The sequence below is a fragment of the Pomacea canaliculata genome, linkage group LG3 (assembly GCF_003073045.1).
Source record: "Pomacea canaliculata isolate SZHN2017 linkage group LG3, ASM307304v1, whole genome shotgun sequence".
Classification (NCBI taxonomy): domain Eukaryota; kingdom Metazoa; phylum Mollusca; class Gastropoda; order Architaenioglossa; family Ampullariidae; genus Pomacea; species Pomacea canaliculata.
In genome coordinates, this window is record NC_037592.1 from 12,276,055 (window position 1) to 12,296,215 (window position 20,161).

The following is a 20,161-nucleotide window of genomic DNA, read 5'->3' on the forward strand; positions in this document are numbered from 1 at the left end:
AAAAAATTACTAACCTTTGCTGCATAAATATTGGCCAGAGTAAACTGTGCTATAACGACCTCCTTGCTGACATCCAAAGCTGCTGCCATGACAATTATAGCATCATCAAGGTGGCCAGCTTGGTGCAGAATGTTGGCCAAACTGATTAATGCGATGCTCTGTGACAGATTAGGTAAGCCCACTTCTTCATCCTGTTTGACATCTGCTGTCCATGCATTGCATAACAAGTCACGGCAGATAACCCTTCTAGCAAACATCCATAGCTAACACATGCTAAAAGGCAATGAGATCCATAACCAACTACACATATGTGCAACTCAAGTGATGAACTACAAAATAAGTCATGCTCATCCCACTTTAAAATGCTCTCACCCTAGCATTTGATGGACTGTTGGCCAGTGCCAGACGCAGGCAATTAACTGCATTCACAGGGTTACCCTCCACACGCCAATACAATGCTGCTAAGTTGGCCAGTTCCCAGGAAGTTGGATGCTGAAACCCAGACACTTTCCATGAAAACAAATTTCTGTCTACACAGGCCAAACCATACATCCATGTCAACACTGCAGTTAACTGAAGGTCATCAGGCTACTCACCTCATTCAATGCCTTAGCTATTCTTGTGCCCACAACACCTAATGGGTCAATTTCTCCTCCCAATGTTTGCAGCACCTGGCAAACAAAGCCCAGCTAAGCATAAGGATCATTTACAACATTTTGGCATCAAGTTATAAATTTCTTACTCTAAAGCATTCGCTTCTAATATTATATAATTTCTAAATCTAAAAACACTTAAAAAACTAAAATCTAGCTTTCCACAAACGCCGATTTAGATAATATTCACTTTCCGAAAATGTATGGCAAATCGTCATCAGAATGCTCAAGCCTACCTTTCTGAGAGCTGTCTCTGGTGCATACTGTAGCTGCTGAAGCTGGGATACCCCTGGCAGAGAGTCAAAGAACGTTGCACTGACAGAAGTCTCTTCATTGCATGCTGGCTCCATAAAATTATGCTTCACCACAATGCCAAAGTCAATGTAGTCTGACAAACTGTGAAATGATAAAAAGACAATAAACACACATTTCTTGTGGAGATGGAAAATGAAACTTTTTTTGGTATATTTCTATATCTTGAATTAATCATATCAATCAGTGACTAAACCCTCTGAGCACTGCATAAAAATATAAGTATTACAAATACCGTCTAATAACTGATTACTGTGAAAATAACAGTTGGCGAAGTTTGTTTTTTATTATTGCTGCTCTCAGATGAATGTTAAACCAAGGAACCTATACATTTTTGGACAGGAGAAGTTTGAACTTTGCAATAAAAGTAATGAAAATCGCCTTCCCCATGCTTCCCAGGCAAAGCACGATCATGGCCCAAAGGGTTAACAACATAATGGCTTGCCTTTTTGAAATACTTCAGTCTATGGTCAATCTTATAACTATAATTCCATGCTACATACACAAGCTTTTAGATGTCCATGCAGATCATTTGCAAATTTGTCCCCTTATTGTAAACATCATGATGAGAAAAATTTCTTATCACCTACTTAATGCCAGTTTCTGTAATGGGCAGCCACGTAGAGGTGACACCTTTAAAGTCAAAGTTCATGTAGTCACCATTCCTGCATTCCTCCTTATTCCACTGCAGATGATACCTTCCTACAATGTAGATGCTAATGTCTGCACACACGAAGAGAACAGAAATGAACATATTTACAACAATACATAAAATAATTTTACAATGTTTACAACAATTTATAAAAGTTTTCACTCTTTGTTTATAAATTGGCTCAGCTGTTGTTAAATACATCATTAGGGAAAGACTGTTAAAAAATGAAAATTTGGCTATTCACCTGGTAAGTCTTCATCTGATCCCACCTGCTCAGATTTCTTCCCCACAGAAGTTTCTGGAAAGGGCAGTGATTTTTTCTTCATGCATGTTGGTTGTTGAGGCAAGGCAGAGTCTTGCATTTTCACTTGACAGCATGTCTTTAGTTCTTGGGACAATAATGTGTTGATTGCTTCCATGTCTTTAACCATCTGGGAGTTGTCAAACTGAACAACAACAGTATTTTATTTTGAGAGTTAAATTGTCCATGGGGACAATTACTACAGAAGCAAGAAATTCTTGCTTTCCTGCTTTGACATGTTTAGTCATGGAAGAATCTGAGCCATTTATCTTGATCTATCATGGTAACCAATTTTTATTTAAAACAGCATCATATAAAAAAAATTCGTTGATCACTGATAGCAAATTTTCATTCACTTATCCAGATGACATCTCTCAATACTGAGGCCCACAAATGGATATCAGACAATTCCTGGTTAACTTTTAACACTTTTAACATTTCCCACTAGATGCTGAAGTTGCACATCCTGAAGTTTATAACTGAAAAAAAAAAAGAAAAACCTGAAAGGCTAACTAGTCCAGCAAAAAAGCTGAAGTAACCTGAAAACATACCTTTTTGAGTTTAAAACAGCATGGCAGTATAGTTTGTCACAGAAACACAGAAACTCATCTATCGATTCATATAATGTTGACAAATTGCTTCTGGCAGTATAATTAGTTTGTCACAGAAATTAATCTATCGATTCATATAATGTTGACAAATTGCTTCTGGCAAGGTTGGTTGTTATATGCCATGCCAGCAACTAAGGCTATATCATGGTGACTGCTTTTGGCAAAGCCAGAATGATTTTTAAAGTATTTTTCAGCTACAAGATAGGAAATATGAAAATTTTTGTGCATGATAAAACACATCTTGACACAAATATTTCTAAATAAGCTAAAAAAAATTACAGTTTAAAACTAAAGGTTTCAAAACAGCTTAAGCTATGGATTCAAACCTTTTTCTAGGCAGTTAGGAGGCATGCACACCCATCTTTAGATATCTAGAACTTCATGTCAGGAAAATTTATGCCAAAATATCTCCCCCTGAATAGTCGCAGCTGTCAGTTTTTGGGACTGACAATTTTTCTTCCTCACTGAGGATTCAGCAAATGGTCATCTTTAAGTTTTTAAATTTATGAGTGTATTACACAATACAGGTTTTTTACCGAAAGTGTATATAGGAAGTATCTTATAATAATGTTCTAACACATTAACACTTCTATAACAGTTATCATGAAGAAAATATATCTTACTAGGTACATTTTATTCTTCTCTTTTGCGTAAAGCAGGAAATGTGGAAGAACAGTAAAATTCCATGAAAGACATTGCATAGTCAAAGCTATAGAGTTCACAATCATGAGTATGAATTTGAACTGAACTAGCACTGCCCTCTTGTGACCATGTTGACAAGTCATGATGGATGTCAGTAACTTTGAGAGATTCTGTAGTTTTGGAGTTGTACTCTGGAGAAATTTGTGAGTTTTATACTCGCTCAATGAAAGCAGCAAACGAGTACCTGATTTGGCCCAGAAAATTTATAGAAGTGGTTGGGATTTGCCATCCACACACCATGGTCTTCACATGCTGAATCACAGTTCACTTCAGTTCTGATTAAGTGTATTAGTTTTCACTTTCCTCTTCTTCACATACCTTTGTGATATTTATGATAAATTACACTCAGCTGGGTCTTTGATACTGTCATTCTCTGAATAGTTCAAGTCTTACCTCTCAAGTCTCAATGGTAAGTTATCTTTTCGTAAGATCTGTATGCTGAGTGAAAACAAATGCTTTTCACGAGTTGCAGGGCAAAAAAACAAAACCAAACCAAAAAAAACAAAAAACAACCAGGTGTTTTGGAGATTAAATGGCTAAAAAAAAAAAACGGGATATGATGTTACTTGTGCTTCATAAACTAGCAAATGAGTAAAAATATTCTGCTGACTCTTTAAAAAATATCATATTCATATAACTTAATTCAAAACTATAATTGTTTGATGTGACCAGTAATGTCTGTGAGATTACAGCTGTTATAGTATAAGCAGTATGGTTAAGGAAAAAATATGATTGTAGGTTAAAAATAATGTTACTAGTGACTTTTTTGTACAAAAATTTGTTCTACTTGTTCGTATGAGAAAATAGTAGACTGCCATAAATCCAATGATTTGTGAATGATTTTGCACTCAGGATGACAATCATATTTTTTCTTACATGAATATAAGATCTGGAACAACAAACTTTACAAAATCTTAGTGCACTTGCTCATCACAAGACAGCATTCATTCTTGCAATCATCAACCCTTGTGTGCAGCCAGTACCTCAGGAAAGCACTGCACATCCTGGAGCAATAAATTGTGAGAAAACTTTATTTGCACTGTTAGGATGCAAACAAGCAAATATTGTAAAAATGCACTAAACATCACATTCTCTTAATTTCTTGTGTTCATATAAATGAACATCAATGAGCCAGCAGTCAAATCCTGAGATGTCAGCACAATTGCTAAAAACCTATTACTGACCTCCAACAGTAATCAAAAGTTTCAAATATTGAACTTTAAAACTTGAGGACTGAGATCATGCCTTGTCCTTCCACTGAAGCACTTCAGACATCATTATCAACATTCAAGTTTTGTGCCTATGTGCATATTCTGAATTAAAATTACAGAAATTTTTATACAAATGCATAGAGCTGTTAGTCTTAAAAGCTTTTATTTATCCACAAAATATACACTATTTTGCCTTCTCTGTTATAAAACTAAAATTTACATCTCCTAGATTTAACATCTTCACAATGTACCTTAAGCACAAACTACTGTTACTTGAATCCCCTTAGTTTCCATAGGACCTACTCACTTTCAATAAATAATACTAGCATAGTCTTCTTATCCTGTTGACTGAACATTGCTGTAGACCTTTATCAAAAGATCCTGCTCAAACAGAATGCTGTAACAGATTTAATTACAGGTGACAACCACCGGCAAAACATTAACCTTAAAAACAGTTTGTCAAAACATCTGACAATAAAAACAGTCTGCCAAAGATCTGAATGTAACGTTTTGATCCAGAGACCAGATTTTCTTTTCACAGAAAATTTCCCTTTATTGTTTCAGTTTTTACACGGTTGTTTGCATCACTTATCTTCCCGTCATTTCCAGCCACAAGATTTTTTTCTCTAAAGGAAGTCATGCACAAAAGACTATATCAGACACTAAAACTTGAAGAATATATGCATTTTCACATATATAGTAAATGTACATTTCACACATTAGCCTTATTGAAAATTGAACAGCATATGCTTAGTTTTAAGTTAGAAAATCGAAATTTTAATATACTTTGTCTTGTAACCACATATTTTGACTGATAACTAAACACAAAGCCTGTAAAAGTAACTTTTAAAAAACTCTTCCCACTGAATAAAATGTCAAAGCCATGTGGCTGCAAAGTCTGGATATTAAATGATAAATTTATCTAAAATTGATGTCTTTTTTCTTTTAAATGCAAGTTTTTGACGTAATAAAACAAGCAGTTAATGAAGATTTAGACCTCTCCCAAACACAAGAATGAGCATGTCCTTAGAGAAGACATGAAATCCAGTTGTGCCTTCCACTACAACTATTCATGTTTAAAGACAATACTGCACAGTTCCAACAAAAATGAGTGTAAAATACGTAGCTGTGAGTATAAGCACAGTTGTGTAAATCAAAATGTGTATCTTTGGAAACTGAGCATAACTTGTAAGTAACATAGCCCTAAAGTGTCCCAGATGTAACAAGTTCTTGTAAGTATAAGCCTAATGCAAGAGTTAGTCTCTAAGATTCATGGCAGCTATGCAAAAGGTACTAACATCTTAGTATTTAGATCATTTAAACTGCAAAGATGATCACATTTTGTTGAACCATCAATAAACATGGATTTCACAGGAATCTTAAAATAGCAACCAGCAAATGGTGAGCTCATTCCAGCCCATCATTCCAGCTGCTACCACAACAAGATATGAGCAAAAAAGCTTACTGCTAAGATATTAACAGAGAGAATAGATAAAGAGAGGAAGCACTCATGACCAAAAGGGAAACTTGTCGGTTAGAGTTATCTTTTGTAACTTGATGTAAAGAAACAAAACAGCACAAACCGGCAAAGGTGATCATGTGAGACAAGGCGGACAATTTTGTTCTTCAATAAACTGTCAAAATGCCAGATTTAAATTAACCTCAAAAGAGAAGCGTTTCCACACCTTCCAGAAGGACCAAGACAGGAAAGCTATGCATTCTCAAATTACGATAAGCGTACTGTAGTTAATACCATCTGCTACAACATGATTGCTTGTCACTATGAATATTAAAATTACTATAATGATTACACTGTGAAAGTGCAAGATGGATTCTCCCTTAGGTGATGATGAACCTACTGAAATTTTTTATCATTTAAGGCCTTTGTCACTGGGATGAGATGTTTGCAGTAACATTTGGTATGCCAGAGTATACAGTCTCGTTATGCTATTAATGGCGAATTTTGCATTAATAAAATATTTGTTACTAATATATTGAAACAATTATTACAACAGGTGCAAAATATGGATGAATTTCATAAAAATAAATTATTTCTATCACCAGAAAAAAATGTGTTGCACTACATTTCAGTATATTTTATAAAAAGAGTTAATGGGAAATGTTTGTGGTCAAACATTCATTGCAGGCTCTCTCATGGAATCAGAAAAGTTTCTTATAAACAAACAGTTTGGTGGAAAATACTGAGACAGTAAAGATTTTTGAATGTGCCTATTGCAAGAATATTGACCACTTACTGCCTGGGAAAAAATTAAATCTCCATTGATTCAACTTTTTTGGGGACAGCTAATGAGCTGTGACCTCTATTGTCCACTTAGTGTGTGTGATCTGAAAGGGAGTGATTAATCTGTTTATCAAAGTTCACCATAATTTTTCTCTAAAAGGTAGGTGTGTCCTTTTCTCTGAAAAGAATAAAACAAAATAAAAAAAATGTTGAAGCTATATTTTTTGTAGGCTCTTAAAGTAAAGTAATTTAAAACTGTTTTAGACTACTGTGAAAGAAAATGTTGTACATAAATGAGCATAAAAATGATAATTAATCTGTATATTTGTAGTAAACTTTGCTGTTTTCTTTAAATTGTCCACCACTATGCTTATAATGAGGGAATATAAATAGATATGGATATATATATAGAGCAGCTTATTAGTAGTATTATGATTTGTTGAATTATAAGGGAATTTATTGCTGCATGCTTGTATGACAAATATGTAAACAGAAATCAATATGTCTATACATGTGAGCAAGTTTTCTGATTATGAGCATGTTAGTTTTCATGTGTAAATCTGTTTTCAACTTTTTTTCTCATATTCATAAATAAGACTTTTACGGATTTTAAATAAATTCAAATTTGTGTTCATGGATTTGCTGTTTGAATTTATAAAAGTTATCCTTTTTAAATATAGTCAGCTGTCATACACGTGTTCAAACCATCCAAAATTCCCCTTATCTCTGCAATTCCCATAAACAAAAGACATAAAAAATGTTCTTAGATGAAAGTCATTTCATATCACAAACACCTAGACATTCCCTCCAAAGATAAACGCTGCCAGAGAAGACTTTGTTTAGTAGTGGTTAATAGTAGCAACTATTGCATAGCATCAAGTTTCGAACAAACGCAACAGCATCAATACTTTTCTTAAGCAAGTAACCACAAAGGAGGAGTGCAGCCTCTCTTTATCTGTTCTCTCTGATATTAATAAGCTAAAAAATCAAGTGTCCCCATCATTACTAAGATAGCAGAGAGAGGTGAACAAGTGTCATAAACAAGTTTATGTTTAAAGTTTTAAACTTCTACTTTTGGTATCTAAAGCACAAATGTGTGGAGAAAAAAAAATCACATTTAAAAAGAAAAGCAAGAAAAGCCATAAAGTTTAGTACAGAATACTCTGTAATAAAGCAGACAGCTATTTCCTCTTTCCCTCTTTTCAAGAAATCAGGCACAGGTTGCAAATATCTTTTCTTTAATAATTGATATTATAAATTCACTGCCAAGAAGCACTATTCTTGGAGTCACATTTCTCTCTGAATTCTTTTATATAATTTTCTGCAAGCATTCTGACAAATGCTATTATTATACTAAATAACACAGACCACACAATGGAGGAAAACCAGATGAAAGCATAGATCTTGAAGTACACAAAATTAAATAAATAAATACTGTGCAAAAACCAAGGTGGGCTCCAGTGGTATTCCAGTCTTTTACTTTACAAGTGCCTCCATACATGCAGTTTCTCTTTAACCACTGCTAAGGTTCAAGTCCCATTACCACAGCTTCCATATGCACAAGCTGCCAGGCTCTGCACCAAGCTTGATTCACCTCAATGAAAACTGTCCCCATCACCAGACAGGCCTAGTCAGTCATAGCCAAGGTGGGGAGCAGCAAAGCCAGTCAGGTAGGGATACTCACATAAGTACGAAACTCTGATCTGCTACAGCCTAGTGACCGTGCACCATCATTAAAGATGACACATTCATGAGGCTCCACATGCAGATCTCCAGGTGCATTTAGGAAGATAAGCTTGCGGTGAAGCACACCTTCCACGTATTCCAGCTTGACATGTGGCTTCTGACCTCCCTGCTGTTGCAAAACCCAGGCAAAAAAGAAACAGTAAAAAAGATCAAGAAAGGTTAAATGAAAAACTATCCTTTCATCCTTTCTTTAAGCTCAGGGTGATTCATATTAACTGAAATATTCTTATCTGTTCTCTATTATGAAATAATTCTATATTCAAATGGTCAAAAAATGCGTATAAAGACTGAAAACGTGGTACCTCTGGTCTTCATCAATATAGTAGTAACTGACATTTCTATTGAAGTGCCTGCTGTCTATGCAGAGCTTAAATTTACCCCATTTCTCTAGTCCCGCAATCAATAGCTGTGATCAGAGTCAGAGGGTATAGCTAATGCGGTATTGCTTTCTGATGTAATTTGGGTACCATGCACTTTTTCTGGTCAAAGTTCTCACAATCTCTCATGAAATAATCACTACCTAACCAGTCTTGGGTGTTTGTTAAGTGATTCTTGGAAAGGGTGAGGGTTGTATTTAGAAGAGTTTCTATCAATGTCATTTTAACATCAGTATTTGGAAAACACATTTAGATAAAGTGGAATCTGTACAGACATCAGCCCTATGAATAAAATGCAAACAATAACATAAGTTTTTAACTCTTGGCCAGAGTATTTCCTTGCTGTTTAGTCAAAGCAGTTATGTTGGATCTAGGCAGATAAATTTGTCAGGTCAAAGCATGCAAATTTGTATGGATGTCAACAGTGGCTTGCATAATAATCTTTACAAGGTACCATCACACCAGCAGTGTACACTTAGTACTGACAATAAAAAAACCAGCTGCACACTTAATATGCTTTAACAAATCTATAGAACATAAACAAGTACAATGAAGGTGTCACTCAAACAATCAAAACTAAGATACAAGAAAAGCTTTGAGTGAGTCAAGCAGAAGAATGCGAACATTTGAAAAATAAGTCCTACAAAAAGAACTCCCCACAAACCACAAAAATACCCAAAACAAAATAAAAAAAAGAATGTCAATATCAACTATTTTGTAGATAATAAAGATACAACAGTAAAACCCAAACAAAATAATGAAAAAAGAAATCCAGTCCTCATGATGTCTGAAGAGATAACAATTATTATCTAATAAATTTTGAACTGGGGAATCAAAGCTGTTTTTTCAGCCAAAAGCAGCTCAGATGGGATTAAACAGTACAGTATTCAAGCATTCTTTTGATAATACCAAAGAATTCTCCATTTCAACTAGTTTTGGAAATCCCCCACCCCCCAAAAAAAAATCTTCTAGAGGACTCTGACTGAATTTACAAATTATTGGCTATCCAGTCAGAAATATGATGTGGTTATGTCCAACTGGTCTTGCACAAACCATAATCTGCTTGAACTTTTCCTATCAGCAGACATTTTAGAATCAAGTATTATTTCACAACAGTTATTTTTCTCCAAGACTCCTTCTCAATGGTTCTAGGACTGAAACTAATGAGGCTGGTGAAGGGGGGGTAATTTGGTGTTTTACGCCGTGTCAGCAACTAAGGCTATATTATGGCAAGCAGCCAGCCCTGCAAACAGATGCCACGTGCAGAGAAAGAACAGCGTGCCCGAGACGAGAAATGAACTCTGGGCAGCCAGCCTTCACTGTATTGGTGACAGGCGCTAACCGTTGCGCCACCGGACCGCTAATGAGGCTGGTGACAGTGGACTCAAACAAAGTAGTACCCAAAAGTGAACCCAGTGAAGGATGGCCAGAAGAAAAGAAGTAGAAAGTTTTAGTTGGAATTTTTGGAACCCCTTCAATTGAAAGAAAAAGATATGAGAATATTTTCATTTCTTTTTAAAAAAAAAAAAAAAAAAAAAAAAAAAAAAAGGAAGAATCCATAACTGTAAAAACAGTTACACAAATATCCAAAGCATATGTGAAAAAAAAAACCCCGAAGAATAAACAACAAAAGCAATCTCCCCTCACCCCAACAACATCAATCCTGCTCACACTAAATCACCAAACAATATCTCTACCAACAGGTGTTAATATAGACTAAAATCTGAACAAGAACCACAAATGTACTTTGGCTAGCTTGCTGGTTACAGAAAATTGTGCACTTATACCAGCTCTGCAAAAGTAAATAAGTGATAAGGAAAAAAAAAAACCTGCTGAAAAAAATTAAGCTCTTACATAACAATAATGATGAAAAGTTGCAACTAAACAAAAACTGCAAATTAATTTTAAAAAGCTTAAAAACAAACTCACTTTGCTCTGAGCAAGCCTGGAGCAATCATCACTACATTTGTGTCTACTTTCCTGTCATAGCACCTGCAGTCCCTGCCCAAACCACACAGACTCTGCTTTGTCAAAGTAACATTGAAACCACCTCAAGAGCAGCGCATCTGCATCTGTTTAGAGTTCAATATTTGCAGACAGCTGAAGTTTTGCTTTTGTCTGATAATGATAAATTGTGCCAGGCCAGCTCATGGTCATGCTTGACTTTGATGCAGCAGGCAAGCTAGCAAGCAAGGATCTGTATGGGGAACTGATCGCCTACCATACAGTGTGTGGCATGGAGAGCCACAGGACGCATAAAGAGTTTGGGTGGAGTAATGACGTGTGCCACCAGCCCCGAATGAGTCTTCATGGGCAGCAGGCACTGTACAAGTCAGCAAAACCACTGTATAATGAGCAAAGTGCCAACGGCTTTTCTTACAGATAAAAGTACCTCACTAGTCTTTCCTTTTTAAATATTGAAAAGACTTACTTTATTATTTTTTGCTAATACCACAAATAAAATTCCTTACAATGATGAAAAGAGTAAGATGGAATAATATAGATGCATACTGCCATCTTATAATTTGCTTTATTAATTTCATTCCAAAGTAAATGAATGCATTATTCTGGAATGTTAACAAATAGAGAGGACCCCCCACCCCCTAGCAAAGGAAAAACTTGCAAAGCCCTGCACATATCTGTGCAGAACAAAACTCTCTAGTTCCCATTATCTATCATTTTGTCAAGAAGAATCTATCATCTTCAAGAAGCTTCTGTTGTTTCTTTTTTGTTTTTGAGCTTGCTTTCAGTAAACATGTGAGGGGTGAAAGGCCACAAGGAATGGGTGGATGGGGGAAAAAAAAGGCAAACTCAATAACATTTAAATGATTCTTTGTCCTTTCCACTACAAACTTTTAGAAACATGGTGATGTGATTTTTACTGATTATATAAACATACATTTTTATGAGGATGGCATCATATCCGGGTGAAAAATTTACGTTAATTTCTTGTCATGCAGTCATCAACATCTTTGGAACTCAAGACTCAGAGATTTTTGGTACATTTTCTTGCTACCTAGACAAGACATCCTAACTTTTGAATGTCAATGGCATTTGCTTCTTAGCTAAATGTGAGCTGTCATTAGATATATAATATTTTTACTTCTCCTAACCTGCAATGATGATAATAACTAAAAATCCCACAAATATTTGACTAAGTCTTGCATTTTCTATTCTCACATTTGCAATGTTTATTTCATAAATTTACAATATTAACACATGAATTATGTAAAGAAAGAACATAATGTGATTTGAGCCAATACTGACTGAAAACAAGAAGCAGTGATCAATGTATAAGCAATGAACAAAATTTTGCTCTAGGGCGTGATGTCTGAATGTGCCTTAGACTATATCAAAATGTACGTATCTTTTAAGGTCAGATGACAAAGTAAATTAAAACCAGAAGATTTTGGCTCTGGCTGATACAAATCTGTATTTTTCATTTTTGTTCTATTTCTTTAATCATTTATATGCCAATTACAACATCATTCCACACACCATTATCTGACATGAAAGACCAGCTCCATGTTTGGGTGTTGAAGTCAGTTACTATTTAGACAGTTGGACACTAGGCAACATCACAAAAACAATGCTGACAATTTCCATAGATATTAAAAACTGTTGTAGTATAATTGCAATGCAATAAATACTCATATATTTATAGAGCCATTTTTTTCCCAAAGAAAACCAGAAAATAGCTATTAATCACCTAAAATTACAAGAAAATTAGGTTTGTGTGGTACCTGCATGTAAAGGCAATTCAGACTGTAATATTACTGACAGTGGTGTTGAAATTATTTGCGTAAACATGCAGTTCCCCAACCCCTGATCACCCACTCCTCTAGCATATCTTGATGCCAATTACCTTCTTGCAGCAAGTTTTTTTAATAGCAAAATTTCACTAGAGAAAATTTTAGATTAAATGATATAGTCTATGCTTCTAGAATGCAAGCCCACCATAAGCATAATCATGAAGTGTTGGTTAAGCTATAATGAAAGCCCACCAGAAGCATATTATACAATAAAAAATAAGCTTTAATGAAAACTGATCATGAGCATCCTACTAAGAAGAAAAGGAGCTGACCTGAACACGCAGCTGACTGCACTCTTCCCCCTGACACAGGCCTTTCTTCTCATAGTATTCGCTCACTTCATCCAGCTTACCAGTGAAATCACCACTGACTGTAAGGCACAGTCACCGTTACAGTCAAAACATATACAGTTATCATTTAAGTCAAGACATACAATCACAATTACAGTGAAAATGTATGATTAATAAGTAATTGTTACCCTCTAGAAGGTTAGCTATCCTGTCATTAGCTGCATCAAATGTGAGAAGCAGAGTACACCATACAGGTACTGAACTAGCTAGTGTGCATGTGCCACTAGCCTAAAGTGTCAGTTTTCTGACCCTTCAACTGACATTCACCATACCCAACAATGAAGCATATAAATGGACAGAACGAAAAATGTATGGGTCAAACCTTCTTTGTGATCATTACTTACAAAGTAGCTCTTCCTGATCAGGTGAAAACTGCTGCCCTTTTTGGCCACACTGGTTTCCCCCTGTTCAAAAAAAATATGATGAAAACTTGTTGCTTCTACTTGCAAAATCTATAGCACATGCACCTTTCTGCACTCACTTTTCTGTGCTTTGGTGCTTACACTCTGTGGTTGCATCTTATCTGTGTAGTAAATCTGCATGTGACAGACTAAATTGTTTACCACAATATTACAGACATGAAACCTGACAGAAAAAAAAAATAATTATGATAGATGAAGCACTTTCAAACACCAGCTCCACAAGATCATAAAAGAATTGACTTTGACAGGAAGTTCAGAAATTTCACCACCATCCTTTCTGTGTCTGTGTGAAAATGGTAATAGCCAGCAAATCAAAAATGAAGCGCTAAACTGCGAAGTCTGGTACCTATAGCCTATTTTCATCATGCTTGATGTAGACTATTTACATCTATCACCTGCTAGTCTAGCCCACCAAAGGATGATAAAGTCTTTACTATCATGTGTTTTAGACTTTTTGAAAATGTCCACTAGACATATTCATTTGGGATTTACACTAAAAGATGCACTTTCAGGATCGACAGATGTAGGAAAAGTTAATTTCTGATTATTTTGTACATTTCTTGAAAGTTTCTTTTGACCCTCTATATATTTTTAGTCTATAGTTAAAAATTATTTGTGACATATTCATACATCCCAAGGTAACTAGCATCATCTCATCCTTGAACTATGAACCAGTTAAAAATAAGCTGAAAAGACACTAATGAACAAGAGCAAAAGTAACATTATAATGCCTTTAAAGCCATGAAACCATGAAGACGCAAAAAATCTGAGAAAGCAATGTATGTCACTGATCTAGATAACAATGATCTTACACCAAAACAAAAGACTAAATAAATAAAATAAACTAACCCACAGCTGACAAAACAAAACGATGGACCAGAAAATTCTGCCAGCCAATGAAATGATAAAATGAAGCCAATCGGTGATGAACAACCTTTGAGTACATTTTATATTTTAAGTATTTCATAAGGAAAATAGTTTTAAAAAAATTTAATTGTGCTTTAGAATAAGCAAAGACCACATCTGCCTAGTTATAATGGAAGGCTAGAGGGCAGGAAAATGGTAAACACAATTCCAATGCCTTGAAACAAGTTCCATTTTCAGATGCTATGGCAGTTGAAAATTGTACGAATTGTATAATTTTAATGCAATTTTATGTGCTTTACACAACAAAGTTCATTTCCACATATCAACATTAACGACAGTCACCCAATGAACATACTAAAAATGAAAGAATACCATTTGGATTGCAACCCATTCTGTAGAATCTTCTACTTGGTTTGTCTGTGGATTTTAAATTAAGAATATGCATACACCAAATAAATATTCTCACAACTTTCAAAGTACAGTACCAGCATTTGCTATTCAGAAGGTCTTAGTGATGATACATACAAACATTAGTACAGTAAAACTTCCCTATTAAGACTTGCTAAAATCCACCAACATCTGGTCGTTATTGAGAGGGATCTGTTTTGTTTATAGAACCATGACTTCAAATATCTGTACAGGGGCAGATATGACAGAAGTTAAGGAATGAGTAAGTAAACTAATGCAAGAAAAAAAAACCCCAGTTTATAATTAAGTTTCTTTATGGGTCAATAGGAAAGGAAAAAATAAATACATGTACTCAAGATGTGTGCAAAATTTTTTTCCCCAAAGTTTACTGATTCCACCGGTGATGCACTTTCCTGAAGATTTATATGGGTAACAGCAATCAGGAATCCGATGATCTACAGATCTCTTAAACAACAGATCAATGTGCATACCGTGGTATACATAGAAACTCTTCTAAAATGCACTACTTTATATACATTTTCTAAATGTGGTTGCTGCAAAAGTTGCAACTGAGCAAAAACAGTTGGTCACATGAATCTAATTTTTTTATAAACACGCGACTTCTGTAAAACGTCATAATGAAGCACAACCAGCTGTTGTGTACTTGTTATTAAAAAAAAAAAGCACAGCAATAAATAAGCAGTCTATTTTAAAATGATAACATAATAGATGACCAGATAATAACATGACCAGAAGTAGTTTATTTTAAATGTATTTAATTTTTTTCAACATGCATTATTCTATGAAAAAGTTGCAATGGAGCACAAGATGCTGGTCTAAGTCAGGTTGGGGAGGTAGTCATTCATAATAGAGATGACGTTTATGTAGTGAAATATATCTGAAAAAGTTCTGGGTCATAACTAAGAGGAGGCTGTAATAAGGTCTTAATGTGGAGGTTTTACTGTAATTAGAAGTGACCAAGAAATATGCTTCATGCTGGCTATACATAGCTGTACAAGTTTGTAGAAAATATACAAGTACCATAGATGCATTGTTATTATGCACACATGCAAACATATAAATGCTGGTGCACACTACTAATACAAATTCTGCAGATTCATAGCTATGTAGCAGAATTCTTTTAACACAGAGCAGTGCAATGCGTTAGCCTCATCATTTTGGAGGTAGATGCACACGTAGCTGGATTACACACCTTGCAAGCCATCCAGATTGATGTCTGCTCCAAGGCCAGTGCAGGTGTCTAGTTTGATGGGTGTGATGGTGCATGTCTGAGTACACTGGCCGTTGCAGTTCCCCGCCTTATTGTGAATTCTTGTCTCAATAATGCACTTTTCCTCCCCATTCTCCTATGGGAAAAAAAATAAACTGACATCTACAAACCCCATTTTATATCAGCAAATAGCCAGAAAGGCTTCCAGAACATATACTAGCAGGAGTTCATGTAAATGTTATGCTATGCCTCTATGCAGAAGTAACAAGCACTTGAGATTATTGGTACCCTCTGCAGTTCAGCTGCTCAACCACAGGTGAATGATCAGTTGCACTGTGACTTTCACATATCAAATGTTACTAAAAAAGATCAAACACAATAGCATTCTACTGTAAAATATATTGCTGCTGGAGACACAGTCAACAAAACTCTAAGCTGCACTGACCGTCTTACAGATGACCCTGCTGTCAGCCTGGCCTCCTGCACCCATGCTACCACCACCTGGTTTTTGGCCACAATTTGGGGCCAGGGGTGTCGTAGGGGTCTCAACAGGAGCTGCACTTTGGGCTGCCTGGTGATACTTCAAGTAGCAACGAAGGGCACGCAAAGTGCTAAAAGCTTCGTTCAGGTCAGGTTGTATTTCTAGGGCATGACGATAATGCCACACAGCTCCTGTATGGTTACTACTGGCCCACAGCAGGTGGGCATATAGTAGATTTGATGCTGGCTGTGAAGTGAAGAAAATGCCTTCCTTAAAAAAAGTTTTTTTCAGCCATTTAAATTTCTATACGTAATGAGTTTAACATGTATACTTGTAAGAACAAAATTACCAATGGTGTATATGGAAGATAAACATTTATTTTTCTTAATCATTTGAACTGACATTCTGTGCCAGCATACAGCAGCAGACCAAATGGTTTAGGCAAGAACTCTACTGTAAGATCGTGGTGGGATGTCTATAGAGTGCTATTGGTCAGTTTTGCCTGCCAGGTGTGGCCAAAGAAAGATATCTGTTACATATAGCCTTTTTAACCCAGGCTGGGGTTCTCTCTTGGTTATAACCTCTTAGTGTAGGAAAGCTGCTTCTAGCCACTTTTCTGGCTGTGCCTTTCTTCTGAGCAGCAAAACCGAATACAGCTGTTACATATGGTGTAGCTTGCATGACAAGGTAAAAATGTGCTTAGTTAATGCAACAACTTCATAAATTCATAAATTCTGTAGCTAGCCAGTAAGATTTTAGCAAATAAATTAAAATCAATTTAGTGTAGAATGAAATAGTGAACAATTAAAAAAATTTAATATTCTCTGTGGCCTTAAAAAGACAATATAAAGACATATGCATGCTCACACAGGAACATGCAAATACAGGTAGTCCTCGGGTTACGACGGTCTCGAGTTACGTGGTTTCATGGTTACGACGCTCATTCCGACTTACGAGGTTTAGCGTCGTGCACTGTTTATTACTGTTACAGCACTTACAGTACAGTATTTCATTATCAAACGTACTGTACAGCACAATATTTTACTGTACTTATGTTTATTGATAATTATGTAGGGTACTGTGTTAGGATAGGTGTTTGAATAGGCTAAGTGTTTGCAGTACTGTACCATAATAACAGTACAGTACTGTATGAACGTATGATCCGACTTACGTCGCAATTCAGTTTACGATGCCATGTAAGAACGGATCAACGTCATAAGTCGAGGACTACCTGTACATGTAAATGGTCACACACCATATCAAGGCATAGATGCATGTATCAAGAGACTAATTAGTAAGTTTGAGAGCACTGAGTGATTTCAGTATATTTATGGAAACTTAAAATGTTAGTTGCTGCTCTAGTGAGAACATCTAAGCAAATGACAGAATTTTGTGTAATATTTTAGATAAAAAAAATCTACAGGATTAAAGTAAGGCAAAAGACTTTGACCTCTTATAAAAGCAAAATTTCGCAAGAAAATTTCATGGTAATTGTTTTTACTGTTTAGCAATGGTTACCAAGCCTAAAATATATAGCCTTCTAAAAGCCTGCCAGAGTTGAAATTTGCTTACATCCAATAAATTGCTCACGCAGAGTTCATTTGTCAAACAAGAGATAAGCGCACCAAAGACAACAAAGTAGGACAGAGAGTCTATGAAGTGAACAAGCTTATTAATCATTACTATGAAGTCAACAAACATCAATTACAGAACTGAAGAACAATGATGTAGTGCTTACCTCAACATCACTGATATTTACAGCATCCTTCATGACAGCCAAGGCATCATCAATGCGACCCCAACGGTACAGGATGTTAGCCAAGTTGTTAAGTGGAACATCACGGAACTCTGGTGGACTAAGGTGCAGAGCTCGGCGAAGGCACTCTATGCCATGGTAGCTGTTGCCTATAACACGCCAGTAGAGACCAGCCAGGTTGTACAACACCCACTGAGGTCCTATCATCTGAGGGGGGTTGGAAAAAAAAAATCCAGAACATAAAATACATTTTCTGACTACCAACATCTTTGAAAGTTGGAAAGAAAGATTAGAAGAAAACATTTGACTAAAGTACTTAATTTCTCTGGATCAGTGTAAAAGAGAAACCTGGAAGACAACATACCTGCCTAATGGCTGTCAGGATTCTTTGTCCCACTTCCTCTTCAGTTACAGATCCTCCATTCACATGTTCCAGCAGAGTCTAGTCAGAATAAAAATCCTCAGTAACAGGGGAAAAATTATAAGTCAGAAAAGACTGCTAAAGAAAAAAATTGCTAGGTATATTAGACCAGTGGTTCTCAAAGTGTGGTCTGCGGGCATAAGTCAGGTGGTCCGCGGCTAACAGTCGTCATATGTCAGCAAAGTGATGTTTAAAGTGAGGCATTCCTCGCATTAACATTTTAATTACAAAGAACGAGGTATACGTAGTTTTATGTCATCTTATTACTATACTACTGTCACAAAGGGACATTGAGTTTTGAATTAAAATGAAACAAATGCGGCAATTTAAATTTGAAATTCATAGTACAGACTGATTTTTAGGCCTTGGTGGTCCACCATATTTTTTATTTAAGCCTTGGTGGTCCGCCATAGCTTTTACTTAAGTAAAGTGGTCCGCAGTCCGAAAAACTTTGAGAACCACTGTATTACACTACTAAATTTCAAGCTTTTGCACAAATGGATCATCAAATGATAGCTATCTTTACCTTGCGCATAGAGGGATCACTGTGTTTAAGAGGAATTCGGGATCGCTCAGCATAACTGACAGATTTCAGGTGGTCGTATGTGTTTTCGCTCCCTTCTGGTAGTTCCATAAGGGGTACACAGACTGGTGGGTACCATGGCAATGGATGTTCAACATCAGGTATCAGACCTTGGGCCTCTGTCAGTAATGTTTTAACCCTGAATGAAATAAGTGGACATCATTCCATCAGATACAACCTCTGCAAATTTTTTTCATTTTTACAAATTGTTTCTTTTAAATTCCAAGCACAATCACTTAAAGGCCGATGTCGAAATGGGCGTGTTTTCAAATGGTTTCGCCCGTGCAAGGGAAGGTAGGAGTACACGATGGTGTACCAGCGGTCAGTTTTCCCTAATTGCTTCCCTGGCCCCGAGGCAGGGTGGCGATCACAGGCAATAAACCAAGCAATAAAACGTCTTTCTCAGCCGAGTACTTGGTATTGGCGGTTAGAAAGCTGGAGTGAAACGGTTTGCAACTGAACATACTGTCACAGTCAGGGTTAGGACCGACAATTGAATGTATTCTCCATCAAATAAAAAGAAAATAAGGGATAAAGAGATGAACAGCGGAAATGACACAAACACAAAGACAACTGAATTTTAAAACTTTATTTTTGATGCCTTCGTCTACCTGTTCATCACACTGATGATATTACTCTGATAGTATCGACCCACAAGGTTCTAAATCTTCAGCACATCACCAAAGGATGACGTGTGCACCCAGCGGCACTTGATGGTGGGTGCGAGAGGATGTATGAAAGTATGGATGCCTCAGATGCCGTCATTCAAGAGGAAGTTCTCGACCGTAACCTGGCAATTAATAAGTTAGTGAGAACTAAAGTTGTAAGAAACATCAACGAGAGGTGTCACATCGATAGAAGTATACAAGTTGGGATTAAAAAAAACTGGCGAAAGGCAGAAAAGCGAACCTTGGCAAGACGTGGAGCCCTCAGCTCAGTGACATTCAGTGGAATCTGAATGTTACGTAAATCATGAGATGAAGGGGGATCGAAGGTGTTTGAAACTGTGCAAATAAATTAAAT

The 20,161-nt window shown here is 36.1% G+C and overlaps 1 protein-coding gene across 6 annotated transcripts in view; it reads right to left on the minus strand.

Moving 5' to 3' along the window:
• Positions 1 to 20,161, minus strand: part of LOC112560223 (tetratricopeptide repeat protein 17-like) — a 30,318-nt gene that overhangs the window by 521 nt on the left and 9,636 nt on the right. For 2 of the 6 annotated variants that reach the window (XM_025231901.1, XM_025231900.1), the window contains exons 14-28: positions 19,082 to 19,277; positions 18,499 to 18,576; positions 18,117 to 18,341; positions 16,343 to 16,624; positions 15,880 to 16,033; positions 13,314 to 13,373; positions 12,892 to 12,989; positions 11,029 to 11,130; positions 8,369 to 8,539; positions 1,862 to 2,063; positions 1,556 to 1,688; positions 890 to 1,049; positions 597 to 671; positions 373 to 492; positions 15 to 158 (exon numbers count right to left, since the gene is read on the minus strand). In XM_025231901.1, the coding sequence (XP_025087686.1) occupies positions 15 to 158; positions 373 to 492; positions 597 to 671; positions 890 to 1,049; positions 1,556 to 1,688; positions 1,862 to 2,063; positions 8,369 to 8,539; positions 11,029 to 11,130; positions 12,892 to 12,989; positions 13,314 to 13,373; positions 15,880 to 16,033; positions 16,343 to 16,624; positions 18,117 to 18,341; positions 18,499 to 18,576; positions 19,082 to 19,277 (2,200 nt within the window). The remainder of the gene's footprint in view (positions 1 to 14; positions 159 to 372; positions 493 to 596; positions 672 to 889; positions 1,050 to 1,555; positions 1,689 to 1,861; positions 2,064 to 8,368; positions 8,540 to 11,028; positions 11,131 to 12,891; positions 12,990 to 13,313; positions 13,374 to 15,879; positions 16,034 to 16,342; positions 16,625 to 18,116; positions 18,342 to 18,498; positions 18,577 to 19,081; positions 19,278 to 20,161) is intronic. The other 4 variants (XM_025231903.1, XM_025231902.1, XM_025231905.1 and 1 more) reach the window with 4 other exon arrangements.